Here is a 23,132-nt window from a genome sequence, read left to right as displayed (position 1 = left end):
ACGCGGCGCCCCGCCATTCACTGACGACGATCAGAGACAATCAACTCGGGTGACGTCACGCTCAGCAGGCGACCTGTTTGCACCCACCCCCAGCACGCGCTATCCACAGACACGCACACTGGTGCCGGGCACGCCGACGCACAGCTGACTGCGGGCAAACGCGATGTAAACAAAAGAAAACAAAACAGGAGGTTTTTGCACCGTAAGCCCCCTTGAACGCGTCACGTTTGACAGCTCGTCGGCGGCATCCGGGCCCGACGCGGGTCGAGGGCCCTGCCCTGTCATTCCGTTGCAAGGAGAGTCAAATTTGGCAGTGCCGTTGTCTCTCGCATTTCGGTCTAACAAGTCTGCGGCTTGCGCATCCCCCCGCCTCGCCGCCCGGACGGCTGCCCCGTTTCGGCCCCTTGCGCCGCGAATAGCCCGCTACCCTGACGGCCTGACAGCACGTGGACAATAATTGATTTTTCCTCCGCTTTGGCTGGCATCGCCTTTTCTCTGTTGGCATCTACTTCATTTTCGGTGCGGTGGCGAAAGAGTGGCGACTACCGCAGGCACCAGGCGGGCACGCGCTGCCTGGCTAATGAAATCCACCTTGCAGAGACTCCCTTCATTATGCGGCAAAGGTTGCGCGGGGCCAAGCAGAGCGCGCGGGCAGCGCGCCTTGAAAAGAACTGCGTTTTTCATTCTTTTTGTTTTTTCAAATATTTGCGTGACCCCAGGCTTGAATGGAACCCACGCAGCAGGTTTGTATGAATTACGAAGAGGGTTCTATGGGGTTGCACCTGGTTGTTGTAAGCGTCTATTGAATTGCCTCAGAGTTCCGTGAGGTGACAACCCGCTGCGTGGGCATGCTGGACCACCGAGAAACCCCTCCGGATTCGAGCTCCAGGAAATGTCTTGAATTGATTCTGACGTCACATCCTTCCTTCCTGTTTCAGGGCATGCCACGATGGCCGGCTGAGCGACCGCTTGCACGCTGCCCTCGCAGTGCCCCGCCCGCCGCCGCCCGCCGCGGCCCGGCTGACCCCTGTTGGGCGGCCCGGTGGGGCCCGTTGGGCCCCCTGCGGGGCATGTGAGCGATGGCTGGTGGCCCTGGGGCCTAGACCTGCCAGGGGCCAGCCGGGGGCCAGCCGGGACGTGCACTAGGCGGTGCTAGGCGGTGCGAGAGAGACGCGACATGGGGAACCACCAGTCCGGCAGGGTACAGCGCAGCTTCAGCGAAGGGGAGGACGGTGAGTACCACTTTTGTCGTTGTCGGTGTTACTGTTGTTGATGCCTTGTTGTTGTTGTTGTTGGCGGTTCAACTTGGTGGTCCACAAACATGCTATTCGCCGCGCCATGCGCTCTTCCCCAAGGGCTTGAAGCGAAAGCTCCTCAGCACATTGTCGTGTCTCTAGCTAATTTTATAGTTGGAACCAAATTAAATTGCGCGGCCTGAAGTGGGCTGCAATTTTAATGTTAATCCTTGTCGATCGGAATTTCAATCGATTCAGAACCTTAAGGTTCTCGCTCACTCATCAATTTTTTTTCAAAATATTTTTTTAACGTGGAACTTTAATGTGTAAATCCCAGCAGTCGTCTTTTTGTTGCCACAAGCCGCGACTTCCCCAATGATGACCCCTACGAACAGGAAAGAAAGGCTCCATCCGCAACAACTTGCCCGCGGGGCTGGAAAGGGAGGAGGGAGCAGTAATTAGCCCAGTCTTGCCGCCGCGCTGTGGTCTCGCCTCGGTCCCGCCTTGGTCTCGCGCAGCTCAAGTGAGTCGGCCAGTGGGTTGGAAAAGGAGAGGGGGGGGGGGGTGCACCGCCTGGGTGGGGCAAGCTCCGGGCAAGCTGCGTGGCAGTGGGGGTTAAAAGTCGCTGTTTCTCCTCGATCGCCGCGAACTGCTTGTCGAGCACGAAGATCGACCGGACAGTTTTGCTGGCGGGGCGGCCTGCCCTGCTGCCTGCTCTGCTGCCCTGCCTGCCCCGGAGCATCGATTTGCCTCCTTTCTTTCCCGTTTCCTGCGGCCCAGAAGTCGAGGGCTCTGGAGGAGCAGGATGGGCGGTCATGTAATGAACGTGCTTAATTAGCTCCCAGGCCCTCCTCCAAGGGTCTCCAGGGGCGCCTCCAGGGGCCAGCAAGGCCAGCAAGGCCCTCCGTGGGTGGTGCTGGGGCCGCGCCGGCAGAGGTTCGCCCGTCACACATTATGTTTTCTCGGAGCCGAAGCTGTGAAAGATGTGTGATTGCCGCAGTGCTTTGCTGTGTGGCGGGGGGCGCGTTCCCCCGGAGATGGCACCGTCCGTGCGCCGCCGCGCCGCTGTCGGCTCCTGGACCGGACAGATAAATATCTGTCGCGACCGGGCGGCCCTGGCCCCGGCCCCGGCCTCCCCGATGCAACCACCCTGCCTCCCTCCTCCCCCGAGGGCTTGTTGTCAGGGCGGCCGAGGAAACTATAAGGGACGTGAGGGTCTTGAAGGGGAAGGCCCGCAGCCGGACCGACCGACCGGCCGGGCCGCCAGGCGAAGCGCAAGTTGTTTGAGGCGAGAGGCGAGACCGAGAGAGATGAGGGCGAGGGCGGCGCGCTGAGGGCGGGGGAGAGTGGGAGTGGGAGAAAGCCTGGAGACGCGCCGCCCGCCTCGCCTTGCCCAGTCCGAGAAGCGCTGGCGGAGATTCAGAGCACCGTAAATCCAGGGCCGTGGTCATTGCAGCCCCAGCAGTGGGCCACCACTGGGCCACCAATGGGCCACCAGGCATCTGGACTGTCCCTTACCGCGGCCGGGGCAGGCCAGCAGCGCACCGGCTGCCGCGGTCGCATTTTTCTAGTGTGACTAGTGTGTGTGTGTGTGTGTGTGTGTGTGTGTGTGTGTGTGTGTGTGTGTGTGTGTGTGTGTGTGTGAGCGAGTGAAAGAGAGAGAGAGAATCGCTGTGTGTGTGACCTTACGTGTGGGCCGCTTCCCTTCCTTTTGCGCGTCGTACAGCGTGAGAATCTATTTCCTCCCATCTGCCGCGCGGGCTTTTCATTCCTCTCCTTAACTCTCTCTCTCTCTCTCTCTCTCTCTCTCTCTCTCTCTCTCTCTCTCTCTCTCTCTCTCTCTCTCTCTCTCTCTCTCTCTCTCTCTCCCTTCCCCATTCAGCTGGGCCGGCCTTGGGTGGCGCGGCGCACATTCGTTCCGATTTATTAAAAGGGGTGTCCCTCCTCGCAAAATGAGTGCGGCCGAGCGGTCTATGGCTTCCCGCTGCACCGGGCTCACTCCGAAGGGCGGCCCTCTCTCTCTCGCACCCGCCGCGGAACGCCGCACGGCCCCGCGGAGTGCGAGGGAGACGCCGTCCGTTCCGGTTAGGAGAGCCCCCGGCTGAGCCTCGGCGGCCTGGAGCGGCTGGAGCGGCTGGAGCGGCCTGGCGCTACGCGGCCGTGAGGCCCTGGAGCCGCGGCATGGCCTCGGAGCCCACGGCCTAAGCCTCGAGACGGCGGCGCGGTAAAGACTATCTACGCACCGCACTGCAGCGCCTGGCAGCACCACGCGGCCAATGGGAGAGGAGCAGGCCGGAAAGACGCAGTCTGCGGACGGACGGACAGACAGACAGACAGACAGACAGACAGACAGACAGACAGACAGACAGACAGACAGACAGACAGACACGCCACCGACTTTGCTGGCGGACGGCCGAAACGGGCATGCATGGGCATGGCACTGCACTGGTTGAGGCGGCAGCGCTCATAGCGCGGACTGAATCGATTGCCCTCGCAAGCGGAACGAGAGAGAGAGAGAGAGAGAGAGAGAGAGAGAGAGAGGAGAGAGAGAGAGAGAGAGAGAGAGAGAGAGAGAGAGAGAGAGAGAGAGAGAGAGAGGACGGCGCCGGCCGTTTCACACCCGATACCCTACCCAGTGTAACGGGCACGGGCCCGCTCAGCCGGGGATTAACGCGGCCAAAAAATAACTCAATAAAGAATGACAAGCAAACGAGAGAATCAAGGGAGAGCGAGCCACACGCTAGGAAACAAAAGCGAACAGGAGCCGTGCTTTTTGAGACGCGCTTGGATGGGAGTCGAACCGCAGTCAGCTTCTTGACAAGTAGATGACTGAGATAGGGTCGAACTCTGACGGCGACCATGGTCCCCCAGGGGGGCATTCCTGCGGCTGGACGTAGTAATCAGGCAAGCCACAACGGGCAGCGTCCGGTGCCGGTGCTCCGTGCCCGGTCCACTGCCCGTCCCGGACTTGCAATTTACTTTCCGAGTTGCCGGGGGGCGACGCCGGGCCCTCGGCCTGGCCTGCACACCGCAAGTCCTCCCCGTCCCCCTGTAGGCCCTGGGCGCCGCCGTGCCCGAGTTCCCTCCCCCTCCCCTCCACGCCGAGGGACTCGATCGCCTTCTTGACCGCGCAGTCCGGCCTCTGTCCGTCTTGGGCCTTCCGGCCGGCCAGAGGTGCCCGAGGTGCACACTGCTAATTGCCCGGGACACGCCGTCACGCCGGGGCAGCGGAAAAACAAGGTCAAACTAGACAACCCTCGCAGTTTCTCATACCCGTGTATGCCTGAGGGACACGGGGAGCGGAAATAGCGTGGCAGATTCGCCATCGGCTGGTTGTCTGCCGCGGCCTTGCGCGGCCTGCCACGGCCTCGACGTGCCTCTGACGTTGACGTCTGACGTTGGGCACGCTGGGCTGATCAGACGCGGGGGGAAGCTGCAGCCTAGCCGAGCCTAGCAGCCCCGTCACCCCGAACAGCGCCCCGCCGGGATATCGCCCGGAATATCGCCCTGAATATCGCCCCACTGTCGGGCAGGTCCGCCTCGCTGCTCTTCCTGATGGTAATTGGTCCACTGCGAGACAGCCAGACAGGCAGGGAGATGGTGGCCCCTGGCATGCTCGGCCTGCCTGGCCTACCAGCAGACTGATCCAGAGAGTCGTCGCTCTGTCTCTCCCGCACCCACACGGGGCGCCCATGAACGTGAGGAAGACGGAGCGATGAAAACGACTCTCGGATTCGGTCTGCTGGCCTGGCCGGCCCAGTCGGACCGCCTTGCCGTGATGACGAGAAGACGAGTGGCAGCGGCGGCAGCGCTTTCCGAGTGCCGGTCCGTGTCTCATTCATTATTGACGTGCCCCGACCCGGCCCGACCCGCCCCGGTGTGTCACAGAGTGTCAGTGTGCCACAGAGAGAGAGAGGCACAGATGTTTCCTCTGAAGCGCGGCGCGCTGGAACCTCGACCCGTCATCCTCTCACACTCGCATCTTTTTCCCTCGCTGGTGGCCAAAGTGCGTTCCATTCACTCTTTCTAACGGCCTTCTTTCTCCTGTTTGCAGTTAACTTCGACCACTTCCAGATCCTCCGCGCCATCGGCAAGGGCAGCTTCGGCAAGGTGAGTGAGGTGCCGTGGCGCGCCGTGCCTCCTCGCTGTGCAAACCGCGGGGCCAACCACGCCCCCGTGGCCAATCCAGAGGGTTGCCTCTGCAGCCGCCGTGCCGAGTGTCGGCGTGTCGCGGCCGACGCTTGCTTTGCATCTATTTTGCAGTGGCACGCTGGCTCCCTCTCTCTCTCGCACTCATCTCCAGCAGAGGCGCGAGTGAGACGGAGCGACACAGCAGGCAAGGAGACCGGCGCGGGCGGCCAAAAAACTCTAGACGCGTTTTGAGCTCCAGAGTCGTTAAACAGGACGCGAACTGAACGTGTGACCCCACCGATGGATTCCTTGTTCGGAGAGCGACCCATTGGTGGGGTCACACGTTCGGTTCGAGTCCCATTTGGCGACTCTGGAGCTCGAATAACGCGTCCGGGTTTTGACCGCCTCCGCCGGTCCTCTGGCCCACTGTGTGGCCCCACGAGCAGCGCGTTTAAGGTTACCAACCATCGCCAGCCGGCGGAGCGAAACAGCCAGATTCGTCTCAATTTATGGGACGGCCGCCATCTGAACGGTGGCGCGTGGGGCAGCCATGCCTTGGACTCCACACTCCTGCCTCCCCCTCCCCCTTCCCGGGCGCTACAAATCAAAAAGGTGCCGGATCCCGCCCCAAGAGTGGTATCCTTAAGGTTGTTTTTGCTCTCTTCCCTTTGCTCTTTTTTCCTCGTCGTTTTTTTGGCAACCCCGTATCGGACCGCAAGGATATAGGAATGTGATAGCAACGACAGGCGCGCTGTGTGTGTGTGTGTGTGTGTGTGTGTGTGTGTGTGGTGTGTGTGTTGGGGATGGCTGTGACTAGGCGAGGATGCCCATTGACTTGCATACAAGGGTTGCCCTGCCCCACGGCCCCAAGGGGCGGGACCCGGGACCCACCACACAGGACGGCGTCCCGACCCGTGTCTGTGACCGCCGACACGACCTGTCTTTTCCGCAGTGGCGTGGCCTGCGCTCGCCTTACGATGCACACCATGCATAGGAAGGGGAGACCTTCCCTCGGCCCTTTCTATCAAAAACGCTCAGTCCATGCGACCTCGATCCGCAGTTTCACCAAAATCCCGTAAGAGATGAAGAGTGTCATTTGGACGGGTTGCCCGCCGAGGCCCGTTTCGTCGGTGCGTTTTTCGTCAGCGTGCGTGGCGAGGCCCCGCAGTGTGCACGTCACTGCCGCCTGGCCGTGGCGGGGACGGCGGGGACGTCGGGGACACTGTTGACCCGCGCCCTTGGACCCCGGGCGGCCCTTTCTCGGTACTCTGAATGGGGCTTGCGGCTTTCTGCGACGGCCGGGCTTCATTCTGTATTTCGGTAAAATATTGATGGAAAGTTAATAAGCAGCGGTCGGGCCTCTTAGCAGTGTGTGGGCAGGGCCTCTTTGGGCTGGCGGTTAAATAGACGGCGTGGCGCGGTGGCCCCCTGAATGTGTCCGACTGCAAGCAATGACGGTTTTGCGGTGTCGTGCCACATAGTTCCACATTGCCTCGGCCGCAGTGCTGACGAGCATCAAAACCTTTAGCGCTGCGAGAAACCCGCCGAGGACGAAAGTTCAAAAGCCTTTGGAGCGAGCTTTTGAGCGAGGCTCCCGAGTTTGAAGTAAAAAGTGCCGGAGAGGGGAGGGGAAATTCCGCACCCTTCATGCGGAGAAGCGGCCATAACTCTTAAAAAATGTACGATGAGGCCACATCCACTTCCAGCTCGAGTGCTTCCATTCACGCGGCGAGTAAAAAGTACGACGGCAGAGAGGAAGACCGGCGTGTACAGAGTGAAAGAGGGGGATGGAAAATAAACAGCGCGACGTTTCAGTGCGCGATGATGTTTGGATCAACAAGGAACTAGACGGGACGTCTGCGGTGGGCGGTGCACGTACAACAGACAATTGTTTTCTCAGCCGAGAGTAACCGTGGTAAATGATGGGCGCTCATTTCGTCTGCTGGGGCGCAGCGCCACTGGTTCCGCTGCTCGCCAACTATCCCCCGCCATGGCGACCCAGATTAAACAAGTCGACTTTATTTCTCCGTCTCGACGTCAAACTGGGCTCCTTCCTCGCCAACATTTTCATACGAATCTGCTGCTTTTTCTCGAGCTCGCGCGCCACCGTACCCCTTGCCTGCCCCTTCTCCTGAGATTCGTTCTGATGAAACAATTAAAAATTTAAGGACCTTCTGCTGCCGCCCTGCTGCCGCGCGTCTCGACAGCCCTCTCCGTCGGCACCTCCCGCTGCTCCTTGCCGACGCGAGTAATTTCCGTTTTAAAGCTCTCCGTCCTAGTAATTACAAAAGAGCCGGCTTGTCGCGGTGCAACAATCGGCAGACTCTCTCCCCCCCTCTCTCTTTAAATCCAGTCGACTGTTGATCTTCTTCCCCGATGCTTCGCTGCTCGTCGTCACACGATAAGAAGAAGTCCGTCGTGAAACTAGTCGCGTCGCCAGTCGGAACGCGCCAACGGTGTTTACTTCCGTTTCATCGCTCTTCTTTGCCGCCCATTATTTGGCGGGAAGCCGCCCCGCCCCGCCCCGCCCCGCCCCGCCCCGCCCCGCCCCGCCCCGCCCCGCCCCCCGCCCCGCCCCGCCCCGCCCCCCCCCGCCCCGCCCCGCCCCGCCCCGCCCCGCCACCAATCCTAAAAGGGGCGCCAACAACACCGCGTCAAAGTAAATCACTCCGCCGCGCGCTCCACGCCGCTCTACAACGTTTTACGACGCCCGGCTTACGCTTTCGGTGTAATTGCTGCGCTAGTCGCGGCGCCAGTGCTGCTCCAATGTATGAACGCTTTACACGCGGACCGCACTCCGGCAGACTGTGTCTCTCTCGCACCCGCAGAGCAATCCATTGGTGGGGTCACACGTTCGGTTCGAGTCCTGCTCAGCGACTCCGGAGCTCAAAACGCGTCTGGAGATTTGGCCACCTCCACCGGTCTTCTGGCCCACTGTGCAGTGACGCTGGAAGTGTGTCGCTGCGTCGCGCGGCGCCTCGGAGGGGCGTTGCTAACAAGGTGAGCGAGTATGCAACGTGCGCTCGCTCAGACGAAGCTCCACTCGGCTGGAAAACCTCCCTCTCCCTCCGACGCCCTGCCTTTAGCGACGCACACGTGAGAGAGCGACTCGTAAATCAATTTGATGCGTTTCCGCCTGGCGGGATTACACTTTAAAACGAGAGATGAAGGCCTTTAGGGCGTGGGGTAGTGCGCCTGCGCGCACAACGCACACAAATCGCTTTAAACCTTTGAGGCCACCACGCCACGCCAGGCGCGGCCACGGCACACGCGGATCAAGGGATTTGGCCGGGGCGTGGGCGTGGCGTAGCGTGGCGTGGCGTGGCGTGGCGTGAGCGCGTCGCGTCTGCCAAGTTTGACTGGCGGGGTTAGCGGAGTGATAAGGGTGACTGGGCGCTGAGGGGTGGGTGTCCGTCCGTGATGCACGCCCAGTGTTGCCAGAAAACTAGTGTGGTTGCCAGAGAGACGGAGCGACGGAAACGACTCTGGGACTCGCAGTGTGCTGGCGTGGCCGCCTCGTCGGCGACAGGGACGACAGGACAGGCCGCTGCCGCGCGTGGCGCGACCTTTCCAGTGGGGCGGACGCGGAACCGCGGAACGCGGTGCCCAAATGCCACGCGGGAGGGAAGGGCCTAAAAGTGGACCTTTTCAATTACGGCCTGAAAACGCCGTGCATTATTCATTCAAGACGCGACAGGGATTCGCGTGGGTTCGATACCGGGCGGCGGCCGGCCGACGCCGCCAGGGAAAAATCACGCAGTGGGGTGGCGGCGACCTTGGCCGCGACCTTGGCCAGGATCACGGGGATGATGACGTCATTGTCTGACGGCGAATTAATTAAGGCGGTGCAGGGACCTTGATACCCACCGTCTGAGACGGACGGGGCAAGGCGGACAGACGGACGGACGGACGGACAGGACGCCGAGACGGAGAAGGGCACGCGAAGCACCTTCATTGACAGGCAAATGGACAGGCTGGCAGACTTGCGGAGACAGGGCGGGGACACGCACACTCACGCACACGCACACCCACACACACGCACACACACCCACACGTCTATCTACCCCCCCACCCCCCTACCTACCCCTCACACACACTCAAACACACACACAGTACTCATTATTTTGTCTCCGCGCGTCACGGGTGCAGGGCGCAATATCCCAGCCAGTGTGGCGGCGGTGTCGTGTCTGAGAATGATATTCATTTGGCCCGTTCCTGGCATAGCCTACCTTCCTCGCCATCCCGGCTGCTGCTCCCTTGCCCAGGAGTGCGCCGCGACACAGTCCGACGACACGGCCGCGGAGTCCTCTCGCTCCGTTTGAATTGGTCCGGTACAGCGCCTCGAGGCTCGCGGACCTGCAGATCCATCCAGCCTCGTCCCATCCAGCTCGCGGGTAGAAAAAAAATATTGAAAAAGTACGGAACATGTCTGGTCAATGTTTTGCCCGGCCCGTCCTTGCCAGCCACGGAGGGTTCCCTACATGCTTTCAGTATCAGTTAACATGAGATCCAGAACCAGCACGGAATATATGCGTGCCCCATTTTCCGTACCCAACTACGGAGTAAATATTTTGCAGTGCTGTTTCACCCCTGCGGGACTGCCCATGAGTGCGAGGGAGACGGCGCCCTGTCCAGCTGGTGGCCGGTAGTGCCCCGATGGTAATATACGGATTGCGGGGTAATTAGCATGCTCTCTCTCCGTCCGGGTGAGGCAGCGGGGTCGCTTGTTTGCCAGTGGTCGACTTATTTAATCCGCAGTGCGGGAAATCCGATTAGAAAACACGCGTCTACTCGGAAACAACGAGGGATCCCCGGAACAGTCGATAACGATCAGCGCTTTCGAATCAACGGCTCTGCTTTGTTTGAGGATCTTTCGCGCTGCTCCGCCCCAAGAATCCTCTAATCCACGCGACCGGAGCGGCCCGTGCGTGCGGCCCCTGCGTGCGGCCCGTGACGGGTGATGTGCATTGCTGATGTGACGTCCCAAACCAAGGCCATTAGGGGTCGCACCGCACTCCGGACCAAAGCCCGACGGACCTGTCCCGAACAGACGCGCGTCCTCACCCCTTCTCTCCCTCACACACGCACTCACACACGCACACTCGCGGACACACGCTCACACACGAGCTCGTCGACGTGCCCAAAGTTTGAGGAGCCATTTGGAGCTGCGGGCACCGTGGCCCCATCAGGAGACGCGTCATAATCTGCTCGGTCCGCTGTTGTTTTTTAATAGAAGGGGAACGGGGCACAGTGGGCCAGAAGGCCGGTGGAGGCGGCCAAAGTTCCAGACGCGTTTCGAGCCCCAGAGTCGCTGAATGGGACTCGAACCGAGCGTGTGACCCCACCGATGGATTCCTCGTTCGGAGAGCAATCCATTGGTGGGGTCACCTGTCCGTTTTGAGTTCCATTTAGCGACTCTAGAGCTCAAAACGCGTCTGGTGTTTTGGCCGCCTCCACCGGTCATCTGGCCCACTGTGCGGGGCCCCGGGCGTGGCTGTCCGTTCTTCTCCGCGCCACAACGCGTCTCTAAATATTTGAAAGGTAACCGCCCCGGCGCCGGCGAGGCCCACGGCCTTCTCGCGGTGCTGGACGAGCGTGGACGAGGGCCGCGCCGAGAGGGAATTCGCTCGGACGTGCCTCTCCCCAGCAGCTCATTCTGTGTCTCTTGCACTCACGGGACGCCCCGTCGGGGTGAGAGAGACAGAGCGACGCCTCGCGGGCAGGGCCGCCACATGCGCCACGCTGTGACGTCACTGACGTGAGCCCACCTGATGGCCGAAATAAAACGCTTCCAGCCCACCGGACTGCCCGCCGGAGTGGGCCACGTGGGGCTTCTGCAGAAGGGGTGGGGGTTTCGTCCCTGCCGCCTGGCCGCCAGGCCTGGCCGCGACAACCAAATCCCCGGCCGTTTCTGTATATAATTGAATTTGAATGAGCGCCGGGTTCGAAATCCGCTAAGAAAGCAGTCCGCCGTCGGAGTGTCCTTGGCAAACACGGCGGGCGCGCTTCTGAGCAGCGAAAATACTGTTCGACCGGCCGCGCCCCGGAGCGGAAACGGAAGGGCTCTGCGACCCGGACTGGGCGGATGCACCGGACACACCGGAGAAGTGAGAAGTCAGCCTAAACGATGATTTCTACACATTTGTTACCGTTTTGACAAACTTTGCTGCAATACCGCTTTCAAACCAGAACTCCTTTTTATTGGTATTTCATAACTTACTTTTAAACCAGTTATGAAAATGGGAACACCTTGCAATGCGATTTGCATTGGAATTTTTTACAGTGCAGTTCCCCGTCCTAAAACAAAGCAGCACAAAGCTTCATCAGGGCAGGGGATGACCACATAAGGTCACGGCCATGGCCCCACGACCTTTGACCGCTCCCGGCTGCCCACACGCAGCCACACTGTCGCACGGACTTCGATGGAACCTCCTTTTCGGCAGCTGCAGAGTGCTTTGCGGAGGAATCCCGGCTCTGTATCCAATAGAGATGAAAGATCAACAGAGGGAGGCTGCTGCTTCGCGAAGACGTACATCTGTCTCTATGCTTGCCGCCGCTATCTGCACTCCGGTCCGGACCGTCCGGACTGGGAAGCGGGCCAAGCCTTGACTGTGGAAGCAAAATACGACTCGAGCTCTTTGACCCCTTGACTCGCACGTCCGCCCACGCGGCCCACGCGCCCGCCGGACCCCGCAGGGGCCCCGCACGCCCCGCTGGAGGGGCACGGCGAGGGGCACGGCGAGGGGCACGGCGAGGGGCACGGCGAGGGGCACGGCGAGGGGCACGGCGAGGGGCACGGCGAGGGGCACGGCGAGGGGCACGGCGAGGGGCCCCACAGTGGTGCATAATGAAACGTAAACAAGGCCCCGTTTGTCCAGCTCTGCTTTTTATCGTCGGCAGCCTTGGAACAGGAGAGGACGACGTCGTGGTGGTTCCACGTGTAATCCGCGTCGGACTCCCTCAGGCGGTGCTCCTCCTCCACGGGGAGGATGTCTGTTTCCGTCGCCGGCGTGCAAAAACGCGTGCGGGACACGTGCCTCGCTTCCCGCGCACTCCTTGGCGCGCAAGAAGTCCTCGGCGGCCTTGCCTCGCCGCGAAACAGGCCTCCCCGAACCGCCGGGCGACTGCCGACGAGGAGTGTGGAGGCCTCTCCCTGGAAGCACCGCAGCCTCACCGTCATCGCCACCGCGTCGAGCAGCTCAAGGCGAAAGTGGAGACGGTGCGAGGGGCTGTGCTGAGCTGCGCGGCGTCCCTCGGCGCCGTCAGTCTTACGACGCGCACGTGCACGCCAGGGACGGGGCCGGCAGCGCGATGATTCTCTGAACACTCCGACGCGTCGCTCCATCACTCTCGCACTCCTCACCCTCTCAGACAGCGACGAAAGCAGTGATCGGAATCAGCCGACAGAATGGCGCCTGGCCCGGCTGGCCCAGTTGGCCCGGCCTCCGCGTGGGATGGGGTGGTTCTGCCTGCGATAACACCGCTGTCTGAAGCTCTCCCTCGCCCGGCTGAGTCATTGGCTGGGGCTGTTCGCGCTTCGCGGCCCTGCGGCCGTGGGTCCGCAGGCAGCTCGAGAAGCACCCCGTCGACGTGGACGATGATTTGACCCGGCTGACTGAGAGGTCTTCCTCTTCCTCCTGGAAGGCGTGTCACGCGCTGCCTGCGGACCTGGAGGCTCCAGCCGGCCAGCCCGGCCTGGAGGAAAACGGAGCGCGGAAGGAAGGTGTGCTCGCGGCGCCGCCACCGCGCCCCGCAGTCTCGCGCTCTGCCTGCATTATGCATGACGGCACGGCGGCGGTCCGCGGACGCGGAGGATCTTGGCGAGTAGTTGCCGAGCGGGCCGCCAAGCCGCCCAGAGGGCGCTGCCGGTCCGGGCCGAGCGATTCCGCCGCCACTCGCTCTGTCTCTCTCGCACTCACGGAGCGCGCCGAAGGGGCGCGAGAGAGACAGCGCGAGGAGTGCATGCGGCGCACTGTGAAATCGGAGTTGACTCGCTCGCGTTCCCCCCGGCGCTGCCTGGGCCTGGGCGAGTTGGCGCCGCGCGGACTGTGGCGGACCGCGAGAGTCAGCAGCAGAGCAAGCTCGCGTCGCACGGCGCCGCGTTCCAGAAGGGACAGAAGCAAGTCTGAAAGGAAAGGGAGAGAGAGGAAATGCCTTCCCTTACTGCGGCCGCCACATTGTCCACCCGGCGGGCTCGGCTCGGCTCGGCTTTAGAATGCCGACATGCCGACGCCTCGTCGACAGTTGGCCTTGTCACTCCGTGTCACTCTTGTCTCTCTCCGTGTCACTCTGTCTCTCTCGGCCCGCACGCGTGCGGTGAATGGCGCTCTGATTACTTCTTTCGCGGCGCTGACAGGCTGCACGTGTGTGCCGCGTGCGTGCCACGTGCGTGCGGCCCTCCTTGACGTGCCTGAGGACGCCGTCGTCGGCCACGTCGCCGGAGCAATCTCCTTATTCGACAGGCGGCGGTGGGAGGGGGAGCGCGTCGCATGCTGACCTTCTGCGCGGCGGGCACGTCCCGGGGACATCCTGGGGACTTCCTCAGGACTTCCTCGGGACAGCCTGGGGCCGGGAAGGGGAGGGAAGAGGACTCACAGTGGGCCAGAAGACCGGCGGAGGCAGCCAAGAATTCTAGACGCGTGTTGAGCTGTAGAGTCGCTAAATAGGACTCGAACCGATCGTGTGACCCCACCAATCGATTGCTCTCTGAACGGGGAATCCATTGGTGGGGTCACACGTTCGATTCGAGTCCCATTTAGCGACTCGCGAGCTCCAAACCCGTCTAGAATTTTAGCCGCCTCCAGCGCTCTTCTGGTCCACTGTGGGACCGCGGCGACGACTGGGAGCGGCCGAGCTGCTGGTGTAGGGCCGCGGGAGCTGCGGGAGGGAAGGCGCGCCGAAAATCGGATTCGACCGGCCTTCGTGGAAAAATGTGGCGAGTAGGCCTTGAGATCGAAAAGAGTGACTCCCCGAGGGGTTTAGAAGGGGGAGGCCAGGTCTCCGTCTCTGCGTGGCACGGTCCGTGGGCAGGGCAGGGGGAGTGAGCGCGAGCCTAGCGCGAGCCTAGCGCGAGCGGGCCGGGGAGAGCTCGGAGAGATCGCGCGACTGCATGCGTCCTTGGAGCGTCGCTCTCCGTCTGTCTCGGGGGATGGATAAGCGGCCGAGACGGTTTCCATTTTTTTCTCGATCCGGTTCACTGCTGGCCTTGGCTCACTCCGTTCACGTAGTGTAGATAGCTCACGAGGTCGTTGACGGGACGAGGCGACGAAGCGGTTCGCCTGGAGGCTCCAGCGACGGGGCGCGTCAGACAGCGAGTCGGAAAAGGTTGGAAAACCGCTGGAGACATTCTCAAAATCGATCGGCGGTTTTGAAATTTTCCAAAGATTGCAGACCAATTTTTTCTCCAAGTTCTCCGGGATTTGCCAAGTTTTTTTCCCCTTAACTGAGCGGAAACGGCGCGCAAAGAAGTTTAAATCTCCGGCGGGCAAACGCTGCCGAGACTGCGGGGCAAGAGGGGGAGGGGGGCTCGCTGACCGCACCGCGCCTTGAATACTTTGCGAGCTGATAAATGTTGGACGGCGCGGCGGTGCGGTGCCTCCCCGCTTACAGAAGGCCGCGCAGGACGCCGGAAGAGGAGCCCGCCAAGTTTCTGTCTTGTAGAGGCCCGTAACGGGCGGGTTTCCCGGTCCGTTTAGGCCAGCCCAAGTTTTCCTCAATACCCGGTCCGGTCCGGGTCCGGTCCGGCTCGGTCCGGCCCGTTAGCGAAGGTTGCCGAAGCTAAACGGACCCTAAACGGACTCTCCAAAAGTAGCCGAAGCTACTTCGGCTCGTCACCTCTGTCAGCCAGCGGGTGCTTTGAACACCCCTCCCCCTTCCCCTCGCCTGCAGCGGCAGCTGCCGGCACTGCCGGCCGGCCGCTGGCGTGGCTGTGCCTGGGCTGTGCCTCGACCGGCGAACGCGTCTGTCTGTCCGTCGTTTGACGCATCGGATCGCCGACCCAGTGTCTACCCACCCCACCTCACCCCACTTTTCTTAACGGACGCACAGGTCCGCCCGTTACGGGCCTCTACTGTCTTGGTTTTGCTTTTCATCCAGTGGCGCGGCACGGCGTGCTAGAGCCTCCAGTCACGGCTGGAGCTCGCTTCATCGCGATGTGTGACGCCTCCTTGTTGTTGTTGTTGTTTTCCGACGCTGTGCGGGGCGGTGGGGGTAATCGAATGAACGCGCAGACGTGTTGTCAAATCCCCCCCTCCCCCTGCGCGTTGCATCATCTGATGGGCCGGGAGGGGGGGAGTCAGAGAAGGCGCGCAGTTTAAACTGGATTATGATTGAGTAATGGAAAGGGGGGGGGGGGTCGCGGGTATCAGGTGCCCCTGCCGTCCCGCACCGAGTCCACAGGGATCCGTGCCTCATCCAGTGAGTGCGGGATTACGCCCTGCCGACCTGATCCTGCAGGCATGCCTCCACTGCTAGGTCGGCCCTCAAGTCGTGTGTGTACATGGGTATCGACCGGGCCGGATTATGCATGCCGACGTCGCCCAATTTGATTTGGCGGTTTAGGGACGCGAACAAAACAATCTCGCCCGGCGGGACGGTTAACCAATCAACCGGCAGCCGCCTCCCCCCACAGTGTGGCGACAAGGTCCAAAGTGGTGCGTTTTGTGGTGGATCATACGGACGCGGGGCCGGGTCCCTTTCCTGTTTCCGGACTCCCGCCCCGCCCCGCCCCTCTCTGGAGGCGACCACAACAACACGAAGTAGGGCCTGCTCGTATAAATCCCATCGCTGCCGCCGTAGCTCTGGGCAACGGGGCTAGGCGGGCACGGCTCGGCACGGGGCTTTGGGGTCTCAGAGAGTGCTGTACTCTGGCGAGCAAGTCTGCACCCAAACACCCTGCCGGCCCCGGCCTGCCCCGCCCCCCTCCCCAGCCTCGGCGACCGGGCCATCTTGCAAGTTTCTGTCGCGCACCGCACCCTGGCCTAACTTTATGAGGACTCGGGTCGTGTGGCGTCACGCCACCCCGCCGCCCCGCCCCACCCCGCCCCGCCCCGCCCCGCCCCTAGAGGCCAGTGCGGGGCGTTTGCAGGGCCTGGCGCTGCGGGCTGCGAGGCGTCAGGGCAGCGAGCCGCGAACTCGGGGCCGGCGGGCCTGGCCTGGCCGGCGTGCTGGTGCAGTAGAGCGGGCAGCAGCGCGAAGCGACACTCGACACCGCACTGTGAAACGCGAAGCCGCGCCAAGCGGACTCCCGGCAGCACTGCCTCGCTATGCACACTGTCGTGCACACTGTCGGGAGAGGAAGCGTCTCTCAGGTGGAGCGAGTTGCAGTCAGAAATGTTCACCTCGGCCAGACCCCTCCACACTCACACTCCGCCTCTGCAGCAGCTTTCGCACCTGCTGTGCACTGCTTTGCACCTGCGCTATCTGGACTAGCTCGACAATCGTCATGAGAGTGCCGTGAGAGGAAAGGGGAGGGGGGGGGGGGACAGCACACTCACACACGACTCCGAATTCCATTCATTGAGTCCACGACCCAGGCAACCCCGCCCCCAACTCTCCCCCTCTTTCAACTTCACTCCTTAACCTTTCCGGCAGGGTCCAGCACACATGCTGTTGAACGCACGCTAACACACACACACATTCTCTCTCTCTCACACACCCACCCACACACACACTTTGTCCCAACTTGTTGTGCTGCGTACGAACGGCTTCGTTACGTGTCCGAGGGTGCGAGTGAGTCGGCGCGCGGCCCTTTTGTTGCGTCATCTCCATTATTCCATTATTCCATTATTCCGTTACTCCATTATTTGGAGGCGAGGCAGGAGAATCCGGAGAGCGGTGCTGGAGTGCCTGGACTGGCTGGAGTGGCGGAAACCGACTTTCATCCGGTCTCAACCGTCTCGAGTGCGCGCGCGGTTGAACACACGGTCATGTTTGTGTGTGTGTATGTGTGTGGCGGTGTTTCCTTGCGTCTGGAACTCGCCTCCCACATCGAGTTACGACTCTCTTTGGGTTTGAGCCGGGGGCGAGCGCCTGCTAGCGCCTGCGAAGTCCGGGCTGGGCCACCCGCACGACGCGGCCGTCCGACGGGCCCGGTCTCTGGTCTCGCAGGGGGCCTGACGCCCTCCGACCGGTCGGAAATGATTTCTCAAATCTTTCTATTTTTAAGGAAAAAAGCTGCAGAGCGCGTGGCGGAGGGAGGAGGCGGAAGGGGCCGTACTGCCTCCCGCTGCCTGACGGCGTGTGTTTTATTAAAATGACGCTGGATCGTGGATCACGCTCCGCGTGCCGCCTTCGTCCGGAGGCTGCGAGGCTGCAGACTTCTGAGTCGTCTCTGTCGCTCCGTCTCTCTCGCGCCCATGAGGACGCCCCGTGAGTGCGAGAGAGACGGAGCGACGACTGTGGTAATGAGCCTGAGCACCCCTTCCTTCCCTTCCATTAGACGGCGAGACGAGCAAAGGACGAGACGCCGCGTGCTACTGTTGTTGTTGTTGTTGTTGTTTGTTATGGTTGTTGTTGTTGTTGTTTGCCAACGAGGTCCTCGTCCCAATATCGCCAAAGGTGTACTGTACACTTGAATGGAGAGAAAACACAATTGAGAAACTGTATCAGGGAAGTGACTGCCGCTGGGGACTGCAGACTTACACTTGGTTGCTTCGCGTACCCAGCAAACAAACAAAGCAACACCAAAACCCGACAAGATAAAAGATTTTTTTTCACTTCCTAGTTGAAGTCACGGCTTGGCACAGCCAATTATGCACCATCTCCGCCGTGTCCCGGCCGGACTCAGTTGTTTGCCTTCACTCTTGATTTCACTCCAGGCGGTTCGCTTCCGCCTTGCCAGGCCTTGCCACGCCTCGCCGAGGCCGGGACGCAGCAGTTGGCTGTGGACGAGGCCCGCCTAGCTGGTGTCTTTATCAGGGAGGGGCCTGCCCTACGCTGCCCTGCCCGGCCTCGCCCATCAGAGAAGGGCCCCTTGCCTTCGGGACGAGGCTGGCTCCTTATCACTCCGCCGTGTCTCCATTCCCGGGGCCTCCCTCCGTCATCCAACTACGGACCACCTTCGCTGTTGCTGGAAAAAGCTCTTTCGCCAAAATTGTGTGGCCGAAAGCTTTATGAAGAATCCAGCGGCCGTTCATTTATTAGCGGAAAATTAGTTTATGAAAGGTAAAGTGTTTTCACACTCAGGCGCGAAAACTCTTTGGGCAGCTCGCGTGGGAGGTGGCTGTGGAATTTCTCGTTAGCGTCAAACATTATTTACAGGTCAATAATGGACACCATTGACCGAAGTTGAAAGGAGTGCCAAGTCGACTCTCGGTCATTTCGGCTCGTCGCCCTTCCCTTGCGGCCTAGAAATCGCTAAAACAGTCGTCCGAGAAACAGAGCCAGCAGAAGATGTCTCATCTCGGATCCATTCATCTCCTTTTTACCCCTGCACCGTATCTCTCCCTCGGCGCGAGAGAGAAAGAGAATGAGACGCAAATTTGATTCACGCGAAGAAAGACCTGAGAAAAGCCCAATTCCAACCTTTTGTGCTTCTTCGCAAACTTGAATCGTTCCCGTCTCCTCGGCCGGCCATTTTTTCCCCCCTCTCTCAACCACTTCTGACTTTTGAGAGCGCGCCTCTATATTTTGAAAAGAAAGGGAAAATATAGGGCCGGTCTCATGTTTACTGGGAATAAATAAACAACCCCTCGACCTCCTTTCTATTGGCTCGCTTAAAACAGAAGTCGCTGGGGTGCTGCTGCTGGAGTACATCATTGTTCTGCTGTTTTCACTCTCCTCCTTTTTCTGGCGCGCCGAGAGCGAAATGATGAAATCGGCGGCCTCTCTGTTTGCAGGTGTGCATCGTGGAGAAGAAGGACAAGGGCCAGATGTACGCCATGAAGTACATGAACAAGGGCCAGTGCGTGGAGCGGGACGCGCTGCGCAACGTGCTGCGCGAGGTGGAGATCATGGCCGCGCTGGATCACCCCTTCCTCGTCAACATGTGGTTCTCCTTCCAAGGTAAGCCCTTCCCTTGTAAATAAAAGCCCCCCGAGGCTTAAATTCAATTTCCCCGCGCTTTTTCCAGCCGGCCAGGCCTGGCGCTCGGCCTGCCGGGCCGCCGCAGCGCGCACCAGAGGGAAAACACTGCTTTGGAAAACTGGGCCCGCCCCTCTGTTCCCCACCGAGGTGGCCCAGGGTGGCCGTTAAGCCGCTTAGCGGGGCTAGTTGCCCCCCCCCCCCCCCACGGGCTGGGACAGACAGTCGCGGCTTGCGATGCGGTCCAGAGGGTCGCTGCTTCATCACGAGCTCGTCAAGGGCGAAATAGTTGGCCCGGCGGCGTGTGTCGCAACTCGCTGCGAAAGGAACGTGTTTGCCCAGTGTAGCGGGTACACACCGCGCTCCGGGCCCTGCACGGGTGAGTGCGCGGAGGCGGCGATGACAGGGCACGCGCACACACCACACTGTCAAGCTTCTCGCAGGGACTCGAACCGAACGTGTGACCCCACCAATGGATTGCTCTCCGAACGAGGAATCCATTGGTGGGGTCACACGCTCGGTTCGAGTCCTGTTCAGCGACTCTGGAGCTCAAAACGCGTCTGGAGTTTTGGCCGCCTTCTGGCCCACTGAGCGGCAGTGGGGTGCGTGTCGCGGGGCGTGGCGGGCGGAGGGCGCCGTGTTTGCGTTGGCCGGGCCGTGGCGGGCCTTCGCCCTCTCGGCCCTTTCGCGCTGTTTACCATGACCAGGGACAAGACGACGCGGGGCACGCGGAGCGACGCGGGGGAATTACGCCCTCCACCCCCACCCCTCCGCGGCCTCGGGCCGGCTCGGCTCCACCGCACCTACGGCCTGCGGCCCTGCCCGCGGCTCTGGCCTCGGCGCGCGCCTCGGCCGTGGCGTGCCGTGGCCCCATGCTCAGGCTCAGGGCGACGGTTGTCCTAATAAGCCGACAAGGACGAATTGCCGCCGGATCAACGCGGCTAACGCGGCCGGCGGGTGCCAATGCCAGACCGCTGCCCCTCCCCTACCCCTCCCCTCGCCTGGTCGAATTTATCATCCCCGCCCCCCGCCCCGCCGCTGCTTTTAGCAATCAGAGCCCCGCCAGCGCCAACGTCGCCTCTCCGCAAACTGCGGCGGCGCGGCGTGAACGCGGTACCGCCAGACCCTGCCAGCGCCCCACAGGGCCCCACGGAGCCCCGCACGGCCCCGCAGGGGCGCATATAGGAATGAAATTATACCCTGTGACGTCAGGCGCCACCGCGCCGCCACCTCGCCCCGCACAGACACACTCTCACAGACACACAGGCACAGCCCTCACTCACACAGCACGCTAGAGCGCGTTCATGAAGGAGGACGGCTGCACTGCTCTGGCGGTCCGCGGAGTCCTCGCTCACCGCGAGACGTGCCGGGGCGGAAAGCTTTTCAGCCGCCAGGCGCCGCCAGGTCGGTTCATATTGGAGGCGCTGAGCTGGGCCGGCAGGCTCCGTCGCCCTGCCTCTCGCGCGCCGCGCGCCCCTCGAGTGCGAGAGAGACAGAGCGACGGGGGCACTGTTAGGAACCGGCTGGTCCGCGCGGCGAGGTGTGAGACGCAGCCACCGCGAGCACGGAGGCGCGAGGCTGCGTGGCGAGGCGGCGCCGAACAATGTAAGCCTCCAGAGTCAAAGCCACCGCAGCGCGCGCCGCCCGCCGTCGACGCCGAGCCCCGCGGCCCGGGTGGCGGTGGGGGGCGCGCGCGGGGATGGATTCGCCTTTTCCCCCGCGTGCCTGTGTGAGTGCGTGCGTGTGACTGCTCGCGAGTGAGTGTGAGTGAGTGAGGGCAAATGCATAATACGGGCGAGAAAGGCGCGTTGGATAGAAATCTCGTTCCCAGCCCGCCGCCGCAGCCACCGCCGCGCTTTCGTATTATATTCGCCTGTCTCGTTCTGGGACCGCTCCGCCGAGCCGAAATCACTGTGCGCCATTTTGTGCCGATGGCTGTCGCGGCCGAGTCGCGGCAGTGAATGCGCTGCCTCGGCGTGTGGCGGTAGGGCTAGGGTCGGCTCACCTAATTTCAGTCTTTAGATCTTCTTTTCGCATCCGATGCCTCGCGGGTCGACGAGGCACAGGCGGGCCGGCCAGGCCGCTACTTCCAGGCAATCTGAGTTAGCGCCATGTTTGCTCCGCGCTCCGCCTGGCTCGGCCGCAGGCCCGCGGGGTGCCCCCCGTGCCCCCGTGCGCTTCCTGTGTGCGGAGCGGGCCGTGCAGGAGGCCTGGGCCACTTCAACAAGTAGCAGTCGGCTTCAAAGACGCAGTTGGCGGCGTGCGCGCTGGCCCCGTGCTGCATTACCGCCATGATTGGGTCGCCTGTAGAGCAGACTGGGAGTCGTTTTCGTCGCTCCGTCTCTCTCGCACCTGCATGGGACGCCCCGTGAGTGTGACGAGAACGACTCTCGGAATCGGCCTGCTGGCCGGGCCTGGCCACACGACGTCGACGCAGCGCGGACCACCACAGGGGAACCGCTCAAAGGCCGTCGCCGTGCCCTGCCACGCCCATGGCACGCCCGTGGCACGGCCAAAAATCGAACCGGCTTGAGCGATGGCGGGGCGGGGTGGGGCGGCCCTGGGCTGAATGGCCCTTGCTCCCCCACGCCACCAAGCACAGCTGTTACGTTGCCGAGGCGGTTGGCGAACTAGCGCGGCGGGCGTGGCGGCCCACGGCCTCATTGTGGCTGGCGAGGGGCTGCACTCGATCGACGCCCCTTAGACGACCAGCCCGGCTTTCAATTTGAAACTAGAGTGTGGACAAGGGGTGGTGGGGGCCGCGGTTCGTGGCGAGGGTTAGCCTGCGGACAGTGGTGTGGCCACAGGCGGTCATATCGCGTCTGAGTAGGGGAGAAAAGGGGGGGGGGGCGCCGCTTGAGCTCCAACGTGCGAATTAGCACACGGGGAGCGCCCCGGCGCTGCGGTGTGCGGTGGTCTGGAGCGACGCGCGCCGCGTAACGGCAGACAGTCGGGACGTCGGGACGCGAGGCGTGGCGTCTGATGCAAATGAGGTAATCACGGTGTGCTGCACGCCCCGGCACGTCACGCAGATCCCGCGGTAACGCGGTGGCGCTGCCGCCGCGGCGTGCGAGGCGTGGCGTGGCGTGGCTGGAGTAAGAATTGAAGTCACTGCCTTGGGCCTAATTGAAGCCTTTGAATAGAGACCGAAGGGCGGCCCACTCCGAAAATTTGGCTGGAACGCGCTTCTTCGAACCCAATAACTCTGTCAGGCGCCTCAACCACTTTTAGTTCGGCGGCGCTGGCCTCGAAAAGTTATCAAAACGTCGACGATTATCGAAAAGTTGTGAAATGTGCTGACTGGCGGAAACTACGCTTCCTTTGTAGGCCACTGAGTCCAGTGCATGGCTGTTTTGCTGACTGTGTGTGTGTGTGGGGGGGGGGGAGAATGATTCCCGCACTCGACAAAGTTTGCAGCAGCTAATCCGTCGCCGACCACTGCTGCTGCGACGGTCGCGTGGGTCCTCTCATGCCGTGCCATGGGATCGTCGCATTATCAACTGGAAGTACTCTTGTTGTTGTTGTTGTTGTTGTTGTTGTTGTTGGAGTGCGCCTATTCGCCGCGCCGCTATGCGGTGAATAGCGGCGGTGGCTACGCCGGAAAGGATCCTCCTATATAAAAACGAAGGAGAGGAAATAAAATCGCAGACAGCTAAATCCGCGCGCACGGGCCCCTTCATGCCCTCTTCTTGCTTGTTCTCTTTTTATCTCCTTCGACCCCTTTATGGCGTGTCGGCCCGTTCG

The 23,132-nt window shown here is 61.8% G+C and overlaps 1 protein-coding gene across 1 annotated transcript in view; it reads left to right on the top strand.

Moving 5' to 3' along the window:
- The first annotated feature begins 1,058 nt into the window (after positions 1–1,058).
- Positions 1,059–23,132, top strand: part of LOC117653087 (serine/threonine-protein kinase 32B) — a 61,394-nt gene continuing 39,320 nt past the window's right edge. Inside the window, exons 1-3 of the mRNA XM_034398459.1 lie at positions 1,059–1,232; positions 5,290–5,345; positions 19,205–19,370. Of these exons, the coding sequence (XP_034254350.1) occupies positions 1,178–1,232; positions 5,290–5,345; positions 19,205–19,370 (277 nt within the window). The 5' untranslated portion in view covers positions 1,059–1,177. The remainder of the gene's footprint in view (positions 1,233–5,289; positions 5,346–19,204; positions 19,371–23,132) is intronic.

The sequence above is a fragment of the Thrips palmi genome, unplaced genomic scaffold (assembly GCF_012932325.1).
Source record: "Thrips palmi isolate BJ-2018 unplaced genomic scaffold, TpBJ-2018v1 HiC_scaffold_8, whole genome shotgun sequence".
NCBI classification, from domain to species: Eukaryota; Metazoa; Arthropoda; class Insecta; order Thysanoptera; family Thripidae; genus Thrips; species Thrips palmi.
Note: the sequence above shows the minus strand (reverse complement) of the source record. Positions and strands in the feature narration are given on the sequence as shown.